This window comes from Cetorhinus maximus, chromosome 21 (genome assembly GCF_964194155.1).
Source record: "Cetorhinus maximus chromosome 21, sCetMax3.hap1.1, whole genome shotgun sequence".
NCBI lineage: Eukaryota > Metazoa > Chordata > Chondrichthyes > Lamniformes > Cetorhinidae > Cetorhinus > Cetorhinus maximus.
In genome coordinates this window covers 7,698,370-7,711,197 of record NC_135899.1, presented here as the reverse complement: position 1 = coordinate 7,711,197, position 12,828 = coordinate 7,698,370, and the positions used below count along the sequence as shown (strand labels likewise).

General features: G+C 39.5%; 1 protein-coding gene and 2 long non-coding RNA genes across 3 annotated transcripts in view; 1 reads left to right on the top strand and 2 right to left on the bottom strand.

The window, feature by feature from the left end:
* LOC144695619 (carnitine O-acetyltransferase-like) overlaps positions 1–10,569 on the top strand; it is a 39,480-nt gene extending 28,911 nt beyond the window's left edge. Inside the window, exons 11-14 of the mRNA XM_078566516.1 lie at positions 2,779–2,914; positions 4,958–5,020; positions 5,932–6,069; positions 9,292–10,569. Of these exons, the coding sequence (XP_078422642.1) occupies positions 2,779–2,914; positions 4,958–5,020; positions 5,932–6,069; positions 9,292–9,507 (553 nt within the window). The 3' untranslated portion in view covers positions 9,508–10,569. The remainder of the gene's footprint in view (positions 1–2,778; positions 2,915–4,957; positions 5,021–5,931; positions 6,070–9,291) is intronic.
* LOC144695645 (uncharacterized) lies at positions 4,970–12,765 on the bottom strand. The gene is made up of 3 exons (XR_013579983.1): positions 12,053–12,765; positions 11,623–11,732; positions 4,970–5,317 (listed from the first exon to the last, which is right to left on the bottom strand). It is a non-coding gene; the product is annotated as an uncharacterized LOC144695645 (long non-coding RNA).
* LOC144695648 (uncharacterized) lies at positions 7,766–9,296 on the bottom strand. Its single transcript, XR_013579986.1, has 2 exons — positions 8,922–9,296; positions 7,766–8,300 (listed from the first exon to the last, which is right to left on the bottom strand). It is a non-coding gene; the product is annotated as an uncharacterized LOC144695648 (long non-coding RNA).
* Positions 12,766–12,828: the final 63 nt, after the last annotated feature.

The following is a 12,828-nucleotide window of genomic DNA, read 5'->3' as shown; positions in this document are numbered from 1 at the left end:
ACACAAGACTTCACATCATCATTATGGTGATGTTGAATTTAACCCGCTATAGCTGCTGTGAGTTCAATTACTGCTTTGATGCACTCCAAAATCAAAGTTCATTCAAATGTTACTGGAATTGGATGACAGGAGTTATACTAATCCCCTCATCTTGATTTCTTTCTGGGTAAAGAAGTCGCTAGTGGATTTATTAGTGACTATCTTATAGCCCGTAGTTCTGGTCTCCCCCACAAGTGGAAATGTATTTTCTAAGGCTACCCTATCAAACCTGTTTTGTAATCTTAAAGACCTCTGTCAGAGCACCACTTTGCCTTCTCTTCTCTAGAGCGAAGAATCCCAGCCTGTTCAATCTTTTCACTTTTACTCATAATTGAAGTGTCAACTTATCAACATTGTTTGAATTTCTGGTGGAGACCTGGGTATAATTTGAATTTTTGCTGGCCAGAATAGAGCATATCGCATGCAGGATGGAGAAATAATCTTTTAGCCTAACCTTCATTTTGACTCATCCTTTCACTGTCAGCGATGAATGCAACTGTTCAGGCCATCTGCCTTCAGCAATCTGTGTCATAGTCTGACCTGACATTTTCTACTTTTCTCCAAATATGTCTTCTCATTGCTAGTTTAGAGTGTTTTATATCATGCATTATCAACTTTATTTATAATTCGTATCAATGACTTCGATGAGGGGAATGAAGGCATGGTAGCTGAGTTTGCAGATGACAAAGATAGGTAGGAAAGTATGTTGTTAAGACTTTTGCAGATGGATATAGGTAGGTTGAGTGAATGGGCAAAAATATGGCAGATGCAGTTTAATGTAGGAAAATGTGAAGTTTTTCACTTTGGCAGGAAGAGTGAAAAAGCAGAGTATTACTTAAACGGAAAACAACTGCAGAATTCTGAGCTGGAGAGGGATCTAGGTGCCCTAGTGCATGAGTCACAAAAAGTTAGTGTGCAGAAAGTAATTAATAGGCTAATGGAATTCTATCCTTTATTATGAGAAGAACTGAACATAAATTAAGAATGTTATGCTTCAGTTATATGGGGTATTGGTGAGACTGCATATCGAATATTGTGTAGTTTTGGTCTCCTTATTTAAGGAAGGATGTAAATGTGTTGGAGGTTCAGATTGATACCTGGAATGAGTGGGTTGTCTTATAATGAAAAGTTAGAAGACTGGTCTTGTTTCTGCTGGAGTTTAGAAGAGTGAGGGGTGACGACTGAAGTTTGTAAGATTCTGAACGGTATTGGCAAGGTGGATGTGGAAAGGATGTTTCCCCTTGTGGGTGAGTCCAGAACTAGGGGGCACTGTTTTAAAATTAGGGGTTGCCCTTTAAAAACAGAGATAAGGAGAAATTTTTTCTGAGTTGTGCGACTTTGGATCTCAGAAAGTAGTGGAGGTGGGTTCACTGAATATTTTTAAGGCAGAAGTAGATAGATTCTTGTTAGGCAAGGGAATCAAAGATTATTGGAGATAGATGGGAATGCAGGATTCAAAACACAAACCTATCAGACATGATCTTATTAAATGGCAGAGCAGGCTTGAGGGGCCAAATGGCCTACTTCTATTCTTATTTCATATGTTCGTATGACTTGCAACAACACTATATCAGAGCTGTGATGTCCGGTCGATTAAGTGACATAGCTGTTGTTACATTCCCATCCATATAACATACATTTCCTTAATACCTCAACCACCTTGTACATTCCCATGAAACGAAAACAAAAAATGCTGGAAAAACTCAGCAGGTCTGACAGCATCTGTGGAGAGAGAGAGAGACAGAGATAACGTTTCGAGTCCGTATGACTCTTCTTCAGATCTAAAGGGAGGTAGAGGTAATCATAGGAGGAAGAGTCATATGGACTCGAAACGTTGTCTCTGCCTTTTTCTCCACAGATGCTGTCAGACCTGCTGAGTTTTTACAGCATTTTTTGTTTTCGTTTCAGATTTCCAGCATCCACAGTATTTTGCCTTTATTATACATTCCCATGACTGGATCAGACAGATAATTTCCCAGCACATTGGCAGATGATAGTCTGGGAGCACACGGAAGCAGCTGTTCTCAAAAGGCTGTACCTGTTTTACTTAGCTTAAAAGCAAAGTGACCTATTGAGTAATGGGATGTTGGATGCCATGTTAAATGCGGTATGGCTCAATTTGGTGCAGATGGCCAGCAATAATTCTTGAATTTTTTTGTCAGCTTCCTTTTGTTTTATAAAAAATTACAAATGCTGGAAGTGCTCAGTGGGTTTGGCAGCATCTGTGGAGAGAGAAACAGCGTTAAAGTGTCATGAGAACTTTGTTTAACCTGAGTATTGAACTACTGGCACATTGTGGTGCTTTCCCTGCACTAGCTAAAAACACTGGGACTTTATGAACTTGTGTGTAGGTTATAAGTACATGAAGCTCTTCAGGGCCACATTTGAGTGCTGTATGTTCAGTATAGAGTAAGCCTTCCTGCCTGGAAACATCAAACAGCTCTAATGTTTGAAACGCAAAGGCTGCATTATTAACTCCCATGCACTTGTACTGTACTTGGATGTATTCTGACATTTAATTTCAAAGTTGGATAACAATTCTGTTTAGACAAATATGGATTTTGTTTAAAATTATAGATTGTAATTCTAATTTGCAGCAAGCCCGCAACTGTTTGGTGCCAATTTGAAAATGTCAGCCTTGCTTTGAAGCCATCTGTTCTGAGTTTGTTAATATCATTGGCTGGTTATTCAACCATCTCCATTACTCTAATTATTATACCTCTTTACTGCCACTTTCAGAATGTACAAGGAACTATGTGCCACGTGTGAGAGCGTTTCAATGAGAAACTTTCACTTAGGACGCACTGATGTAATCCGATCATCATCTACAGATTCCTTGGAGTTTGTGAAAAGTATGGATGATCCAGAAAAGGAGGTACTTAGTCATTAGGATTGTACAGAAATGTGTTTTCCCCCACCCCTTAAATTAATTTCTGAACCCTCGGAATAGCAGCAATAGATATTTAATGACTTTTGAAATTTGGGCAATTGCAGGAAAATAAATTGATAATGGTCACAAGTTTCTGCAGGGGCCATTATTGGCACCCCCATAAATGAGTAAAAGAACAATAATGACAACTTGTAATTATGTAGCATTTTTAATGTGATAAAACATCCCAAGGCACTGCATTATTTATGAGGCAAAATTTGACATTAAGCCTCAGAAGATATTCAGACAGATGCCCAAAAACTTGGTCAGAGAGGTAGATTTTGAGGAGCATCTTAAATGGGGAAAGAGAGGCAGAAGTTTAGGGACGAAATTCCTGAGGCAGGGCCACAAAAGGTGGAGCTGTTAAAATCGGGGATGCTCATGAGTCCAGATTAGAGGAGTGCAGGTATCTGGAGGGTTTTGCTGTTGGAGGAGATTACAGAGATAGGGAGGCGCAAGGCCGTGGAGGGATTTGAAAATTATGAGAATTTTAAAATCGAGTTGTTGCTTGACTGAGAGCCAGTGTAGCTCAGTGAGAAACAGGTGAAGGGTGAGCAGCATTTGGTGCGAGTAAGGACAATTTTATGGAGGGTAGAACGTGGGAGACTAGCAGGAGTGCATTGGAATAGTCAAATCAAGAGGTAACAAACACATGGATATAGAGTTTCAGCAGATGAGCTGGGAAAAGGATGCACTCTAAAACTTCAAACCAAAAACATGAATCTTTGTTTATGCCATGTCTCTGGCAGTTCCACTAATTTCCCAATGAAATTAATGTGGGAGAACTCCAGTGAAATTTTCACACCAGCTTTTTTACTTGTTCTGTCTGCACAGTGTATATTTGACTAGGTGCTGCATTAGTCAGAGTTGAATTATAGTTTTATATAGTCCAGGAACAAAGCCAGCAAAACAATTCCAACAAGTTTGACTTTTTCAATGGTACTGCTTTTGGGACACAAATCTAGAGGCAACAAAATCTATGATAGATGTCCTGTGCACAAACATTTGGCATTAGTAATGAAATCTTGAATGTAGTAAAACTGTAAAAAATCTTTACCCAAAAGTGACATCAAGCAAAAAAATATCCAAAATAGATGTTAGCTTAGAGTTTGTGCAGCCTTCTGTAAGCTTACAAACACTTGGAAAATGAGGTGTGCCTCAGCTTTTTCAGGGCCAGATTGAGAGGCAGGAAGCTATCTGTCATAAGCACCCCAGCCTTTTTCTCCCTCAATGAATGTCTTTGAATCTTTAAAAACTAAAGGTTCTAATGATGAAGAACATACAAGGCTTTTTTCTTTATCAGCTCTTGGCATTAACACCCAGCATTGTCAGGTCAGGTAGAGCAAGGCCTCATGTAGAGCAATGCTCATCCAAATGATTTAGCTCCAACTATACTGCTGCACAGTTTAGCTTTTCGCTTTCTCACTTATTGTCCATCTGGTCAAATTATGGGTCATTTTTTTACAGTAGACTTGGAGTCCATTAGAAACTAGTTGGGAAATAGCTGAACTTATTTCACATTGGGAGCACCAGTTACTGGAGGACCTCACTCATTGATCCCATTACTGACTTTCACTGGGTATCCTCGCTTACTGATCCCAGTACTGACAATCACTGGAAATCCTCACTCACTGATCCCAGTGCTGACTGTATCTGGGAATCCTCACTCACTGATCCCAGTGCTGACATTCATCGGGGATCCTCAATCACTGATCACATTCTGACCCTGTCTGAAGAACCACACTCGCTGATTGCAATGACACCAATATTAAATGGTAATTCAAGATATAAGATCCACTCAAATGGAGACTGACTGATCACATGCAGTTCTGTCTGACACATGAAGGATGATAAATACAGATGAAATTCCTCTACTCTAACATGCGACAAAGCAAATGATTACAAACCAATCTTTTTCCGATAGAATTTTTAACATTGTGCAGTTTGCCACGATTAACATTATATACTTTTCTCCATTTCTAATAACAGGTTAACCAGAAGATAGCAGCATTGCGGAAGGCTGTTGATTGCCACAGTGCTTACACAGACATGGTAAGAGGCTATCTGTATCCAAACTCTTCAATGAATCTACCTGCAATGCAGTGGTTTTTGCTTTTCTTCTTGACACTGTGACCCAGTTTCCTGGGTGAGGGTCAATGCAACTTCAGTTAACTTATTGGACAGAGAAAGACTGCTTCTTCTACGAGCTTCTCCAGGTAGAATTGCTGGGAAAAATGGTCGATGAAAATTGTTGGAGCAGAAAGTTCTGGCTCAATGAAAGTTGGCTGAGATATATGTCAGAATGCAGAATATCACAAGCTATAGGAAAGGGATAGGAGCATGACATTTCTGTAATGAGATAAGAGATGAGGTACAAAAGGATTATATGAATCTGCGGAAATGGCAATGAAAGTAAATAAATCAAGGGAATGTGAGAGGAGTGATAAGGGCGATGCTGTGGCCTTGGCTGCATATTGAGGAAGGTGTAGGGAACCACTGGTAATTTTGATATTTCAGTGTGTACAGTATTATTTGCTGTTAAACCATTTTCCCACAATTATTGGGGTATTAGTCTGTGCATAGCCATGAGACTAAGTAAGTCTCATTGCTATATAAGAGAATGTTACAAGAGGACTTAACCATCTATGCTATTGGAATATAGGTCATAATTGATGAAAATAGTAATGCTTATGATGGTTTAAGACACTTTATAGTTCAAGGGTGGAATTTTATGCCCCCTGCTGGCGGGACCTTCTGTCCCCATCAAAGTCAATGGAGTTTTGAACAGCTCTCCACATTTTATGGCCCTGCCCCTGCCGCGCCACACCAAGTATCTAGTTCTGCAATTAGGACTTGCATTATATGGGAAAACTGGAAACCTGAAGCAGTAAGGGTTCATTAACTATCTGTGCAATTTGAATAGAATGTTTTATTTTTAAATAATATACTTATTTTACTCACAGGCACTTAAAGGAATGGCAATTGACAGGCACTTGCTGGGCTTGAAGCTCCAGGCTATTGAAGAAGGTCTAAGTGTGCCAGAGATCTTCATGGACACATCTTTTGCTGTGGCAACACACTGGAGGCTCTCAACTGGGCAGGTGCGGCTAAGCTGGGAACAGGGAATAATGACAGCTTCACTGCTGCCATTTGCAGCGCCACCTGAGCACACAGTAGACACTCTGAAATATTCTTCATTGTCTCATTTTTCAAAGGCCCTGTGTCAACAATATGATTTTCTGAAATGTCTAGCTGTGTGCAAGGTCCTGCTAGTTGATGTAATGCCTTAGAAAATTTACCATTTATATGTTGTTATAACATGGCAGGTGATATGTGCCAGGTGGACCAAATCCACAAGGGAAACTTGGCCATGCTATCACAACGGTTTTGCAATTTATATTTATAACGAAAAGGCTTATGCACCGAATTCAGAAGAATTGACTCCAATAATACCTTTGGAGTAACTGAGATTTTAAAATTAAGTTAAAACATTTAGTAACAAAAGAAAAAAAAAACACATAAGGTTACAATTACACAGTTAGTTAGTCTTAATGGTTCCCAAACTTCTTAATTAAACAGGCTTCCAACTATACACCCTCTTTAAGGCAACAGTCCAAAATAGATTTGAAATGATAAAATCAGCCCAACAAGGGGGAGGTGATGGCGTAATGGTATTGTCGCTGGACTAGTAATCCAGAAATCCAGGGTAATGCTCTGGGTTCGAATCCTGCCACGGCACATGGTGGAATTTGAATTCAATAAAAATCTAGAATTAAAAATCTAATGATGGTCATGAAACCATTGTTGAATCTCCTAATGTCCTTTAGGGAATCTGCTGTCCTTACCTGGTCTGGCCTACGTGTGACTCCAGACCCACAGCAATGCCGTTGACTCTTAAACGCCCTCTGAAGGCCATTCAGTTGTATCAAACCACTATCAAGTCATAAAATGGGAACACCACCACCTGGAATTTCCCCATCCTAAATTGGAAATATATAGCCGTTCCTTCACTGTCGCTGGGTCAAAATCCTAGAACTCCCTAACAGCACTGTGGGCGTACCTACATCACATGGATTGCCGCGGTTCAAGAAGACAGCTCACCACCACCTTCTCGAGGGCAATTAGCGATAAGCAATAAATGCTGACCTAGCCAGTGACACCCACATCCTGTGCATGAATAAAAAAAAAACACAGCACCTGCTCCAGTGGCATTCCAAAGGCTTGTAACACAACTTTAGTTACTGGACACAGCAGACCTCTGTTAAAGTGGCTGGAGGCTTTTTCCCAAGGACTGTTTCACATGGTGTACCTTTCGATTTCACATGGCCATACCCCCTACATAGTCTCCCATCCCTCTTTGTATATGTTTCTCTCTCTTACTATGTATGAACTTACATGTGTACATATAATCTGTAATTTCAATTGTTCTGCGGGTCTTTGTAAATTTACTTGTCCCAAAAAATCTTTCAGGTTGTCAATATGATCTCTCTTTCCTTTTGAGGAAAATAAACATAATACCTTGCTGTATTTATCTTGTTGGTTTTAAACATCCTACAGCCCCTTTGAAACCCAAACACCTTTCCGCTTACCTTAAAATGCAAATTTCCTTTACACCCTACATGCTGCCCTCATCCATGTTTATTCATTAGCATTTCAAATGCCTTTTTTTACCTAACTTCTTTTGATAATTTTAACCTTGCTGTCTATCTGACTCTAATTTAATTAAATCAGCCACATAGACAACCATAAACCCACAATAATATTATGAAAAATATAGATTCGTGACAATGTTCAGAATTTTGAAGCAATCTGATCTGATGATCATTTGAGTTGGTGTTTCTTATACATTATTCTTTTTGAGAATAGATCTAATTTTAAATGAACAATAGATTTAAATGACCATAAACCCTAAAATATAATCTTGTTATATTAAGTGGTCAGCACTTTGAGCTTTCCATCTCCCCGGGAACCTCCTTATCCAGAACTTCTTGATGGGAACTTGTCCTGGATCATCTGGTTAAGTGTTAACTGACAGATCATAATTTACCCAAAATTGACTCATTTATTCCTGCTCTCTGTTATCCATGCTAATATATTATCCCTAATCCCATGACCCTAATTTTGTGGAACAACCTATTGTGGCATCGTATTGAATACTTTTTGAAAACTAAAATACACTCCATCCATTGGTTGCCCCCTATCCATCCCACTAGTTACATCCTCAAAAAATTCTTAAGATTTCTCAAATATGATTTCCCTTTCATAAATCTGTGTAACCTCTGTCCAGTTGTATTATGTTACCACGTACTTAATTATCGATTCCAGTATTTTGCTTGCTCCTGATGTCATGCTAATTGGACTATAGTTCCCTGTTTTCATTTGGTCAGTGGTGGGGGTTTCAGTGATGGCAATGCTGTTGAATGCCATCGGGAAATGGGCAGATTCTCTCTTGCTGGAGATGCACTCACTCGAGCTGGTGTATGAAAAGAAAATCCTACATTTATATAGTGCTTAACATTCTGGTTAGAAATGTCTCAGCATCTAGAGTAAATTACTTTGAATACTGTGGGCATTTTGTGCATAGCATGATCCCACAATAGGAATGAGGTAAATGACCAGCTGACCTATTTTTAGTAGTGTTGGTAGAAAATGAAATATTGACTAGGGCATTAGGAGAACTAGTTATTCCTCATGAACCTCTGGGATAAGCAGAAGAGGGCTTGATTTATCATTTCACCAGCAGAATGGCCTCACAGTGCAGCATTTGCTCAGCCTAGATGGTGTTTGTTTTGGGAATGTAGCTTGGACCCATTATTTTCCAATTCAGGACAAAACCACGCTCATTCAAATATCACTAATGGCACTGGCCTGAAGTTGAAGTCCAAGAACCACTCTACCCAGTCAATGCACTATCTAGTTTAATGAGGAGAACTCAACATATTGAGTTGGGCACTTTGATTCTTTTGGCATCTTGCAAACTACAACTCAACCAATGTACCTCACAACAATCACCCGTTGACTTACAAGCTTTGGGTGGTCTGATTCACTGAAGCTACTGCAATCCAGTGTATCATTAATTTTGGCAGTCTCTGTAGTCATCCAGGATCAGACACACTGGCCTAGGCTGCTTTTCTGATACATGGTGTGAAGGAAAGCTGTGAGGATGGTATAGTGATAGCAGTGTCTGGTTTCTGTTTCTTGAGAATGCAGATTGCAAAATATTGAGCCTAGTAGAAGTGGAGGTAAGTTCAGGTACTGTGCATGTGTTAGCTGTTTTAATGTTGGAAGAGTGACCTTAATGTTGAATCTTTTCTCCTGTCTAGGTGGCAGCCAGAGCAGACTGTGTGATGTGCTTCGGTCCCATGGTGCCAGATGGGTATGGTGTCTGGTACAATCCCCTGGAAGATCATATCAATTTCTCAGTCTCTGCCTTCAACTGCTGTGAAGAGACTAACGCAGAATGGTTTTCAAAATCTCTGGAGACTGCCCTGTCAGACATGCAAAACCTCATTTTACAGACATCTGGTCAGGCTGCATAGGGGATTCCGACAAGAAAAATCATTCTCCTGGTACGAGGAGCACAATACATCCTTTATTGTGAAGACACCTCGAAAACTGAACCAAATTGTTTGGTTGAGGCAGATGACTGTTTGATCCAGACGCCCCAACAACAGAATTGTTAGTCGGTACCCATCATAAAGCTCAATTGCAAGATGCTGGAGGCTGTTTAAGACCAAGAGTATGCTTTCAGTTCCTGTATTCAAAGGTCAATGTTTTTAATGCCCTTGTTCTCGAAATGTGTTTGATGAAACCCAATTGTCATCTGTCTGGTAAAAGAAGATTCATGTGTCTTATGTTTACAATTACATGTTACAATGAGGTGTTTTTGTGCAGATGTAAGAGATGGGCTTCACTTATTATTTCTGTTCGACTCCCTTACGTAACATAATTGGTAACTGACATCTTCCCTGATACATTAACTGATTATAGGTTAATATATGCGTGCAATATAAACCTGTTACAGCTTTATGTCAAAGCCAATGATTTTAATTTTGGCATCTTTATGCACATGTTTTTGCACCACATGATTGCCTCTCATATCCACAGTCTAAAGATGTGGTACAGTGACGTTCCAACCCAGCACTATACACTATACTATTCTGAGATCTTGTCAGATTCCACACACCACACACATATCTGTACTACCAACCCTTAGGTCCCTTCATATTTCACACTTTGCTTGCAGTAATGTTTCTGGTTATTTTGTGTGTTGTAAACCTCTGTGTACTGGGATCTGAATTGCCAGTGCCATTACTTTGGAGCTTGGCCAGCCACTGAGAATTTCACCCTGGGTATGCGAGTTAAATTTGAAGCTCGATCCCAAAGAAGGTAGTAAATAGCCACCATCCCTTAAAATGGATTGTTACAAATTGTTTGCTTAGTAACGGTTTGAATTTGAAGTATTTTTTTCATGCAAATATTCAAACATATTGCTGTAATGGGGCATGTTTGTTCCTAACGCCGGCAAGAACCCTGTTCTATTATTAACGAAAGATGATAAGATGCAACAACATTTTAAATAAATAATTCTTGCAACTGTGTTTTTTTTCTCTCCCCCATATTTATTGGTATCTAATTTTTAATTATTTTGGTGTTATTGATTGCAAATGTGAAATTGAGAATAATGAGGGAACCTGAGCTTGGCTTCCAATCACGAGTGTAAGGTTATTCCATCTTGAACAAATATCTTGAAGCTCAGGAGAAGGTTGTTGATTTTTTTTTTAAACTGCTGGTGTAATATGAAATACTTTGCATTGCTGCAGCTTGCTGTTTAAGAGGGCCACGGCTTTGTTTCATTCTAGTTTGCTGCCTGTCCCTATTCTGTGCTCACATGAGGCTTTATAGAATTGTAGAAACCTATAGCACAAAAAAGGCCATTCAACCCATCATAGCTCTGCTGATGTTTGAAAGAGCCACACCATGCCTCATTTATTTCCATCACCTTGTAAATCCCTCATCTTCAGGTACTGATCCAACTGCCTTTTAAAATTATTTTTGGAATCAGCTTCCAATGCCTTTTTCACATAGAACATTCCAGATGCCGACAGCTCTCCAGTTGACAATTCTCAGTATCTTCCCTCTAGATCTTTTGCTAGTAATTTTAAATCTATGACCTCGGAATGTCAATTCACTGATCATAGAGAGAATAGAGAAAAACTATTCTCTATCAAAACCTTCCATCATCTTGAAAATCTCTTTTGAATCATCTCTCTATTCTTGGAACTGGGAAAATTGCCATAACTTTTCCAAGCTCTTCTCAAACTGAAACCCTCATCTATTGTGTCAATTTGGTAAAATCCACTGAATCCTTTCTAATGCCTTTGAAGTGTGGTGCCCAGAACTGTCCACAATACTCTAGCTGAGGCCAGGTTAAGTTTAAACCAGAACAGAAAATCTTAATGTAGGATCTTCATTTAACTGCAATCTTTTGCATTTGCAGACTTCTCTTAGTTTGCAAAATATTTAATTTGCTGATATTGTTGCTGTTGAAAATATCATTGTAAAGCCTCTCAGTGTGCTGCAAGGTGCATATCAGAACTTGAGAATCCATAAAAGTTAAGTTTCAACTCATAACCTGTGTCAATTCAACTGACCTCAGCTGGTGCACTAATGATGGTATTGCACCTGGACTGGTCACAGTGACCCTTTGGATTATATGGGAAAATAAGCCTGTGCTCCTTCCTCATCATGCATGAGGTGTCAGCTGTGGCTCAGTCCATAGCACCCTTGCCTTTGAATCAGAGGGTTGTGGGTTCATGTCCCACTCCTGGAAACCAAGAACTGTGATTGTACTTGAAAGGGTTGCAATCTGTGACTGTTGATAACTCGAAAGAGTTTCCAAGTAGCCTTTGATTTAGAGGTGTCAGCTGTGGCTCAGTTCATAGCACCCTCGCCTTTGAATCAGAGGGTTGTGGGTTCATGTCCCACTCCCGGAAACCAAGAACTGTGATTGTACTCGAAAGGGTTGCAATCTGTGACTGTTGATAACTCGAAAGAGTTTCCTCATCATGCAGTATGCTCCACTGAACAGTATACGTGTGTGTTCAGACTTGCCTTACTCATTTTCAAGGCTCACTTTGACAAGTTGGATGGTTAAAGTATTGGTGGTTTCTGGGCAGTGAGGAAGCTGAAGTCCAGCAGAAGTTACCATCTTCAGGAAGTAGCCAGAGGGTTGGTGTCACTGTATGCAATGATGACAAATCATCCTGAACACAACTACTTCCACCTTTTCATAATAGCAAAATACTGAGGATGCTGGAAATCTCAAACAAAAACAGAAACTGATGTAAAAACTCTGCAGGTTTGACAGCATCTGTGGAGAGAGAAACAGAGTTAATGTTTCGAGTTCGTGTGACCCTTCTTCAGCTATGACCTTGCTGTTTGTGAGAGCTTGCCATGATTTAAATTGGGCTATTGTATTTAAAATATCTCCGCAAAATGGATGCAATAAATAGGCGGGACTGAGAGGGTGAAACTGCAAAGGTTTGATGGTTCATGTAATTAATTACAGGGTTTATAAAATTTAACAAATTAACAATTATAAAATTAACAGACACCGTTTTATGCCTAAATCCAGAATCTGTGAAAAGCAACTGCACCATGTGAAAAATTCCTACAACACTTCAAAAGCGCTTCAATGGCTGTAAAGCTATTTCGGATATCTTATGGATATGTGAATGCAAGTCTAAATGCATGGACTGAACATGGTGCAGTTGATTTACACGGATTCTGGACTTAAGCAAAAAAAGGTATCTCTGTTAATTTTATAATTTGTTAATTTTATAAACCCTGTAATTAAT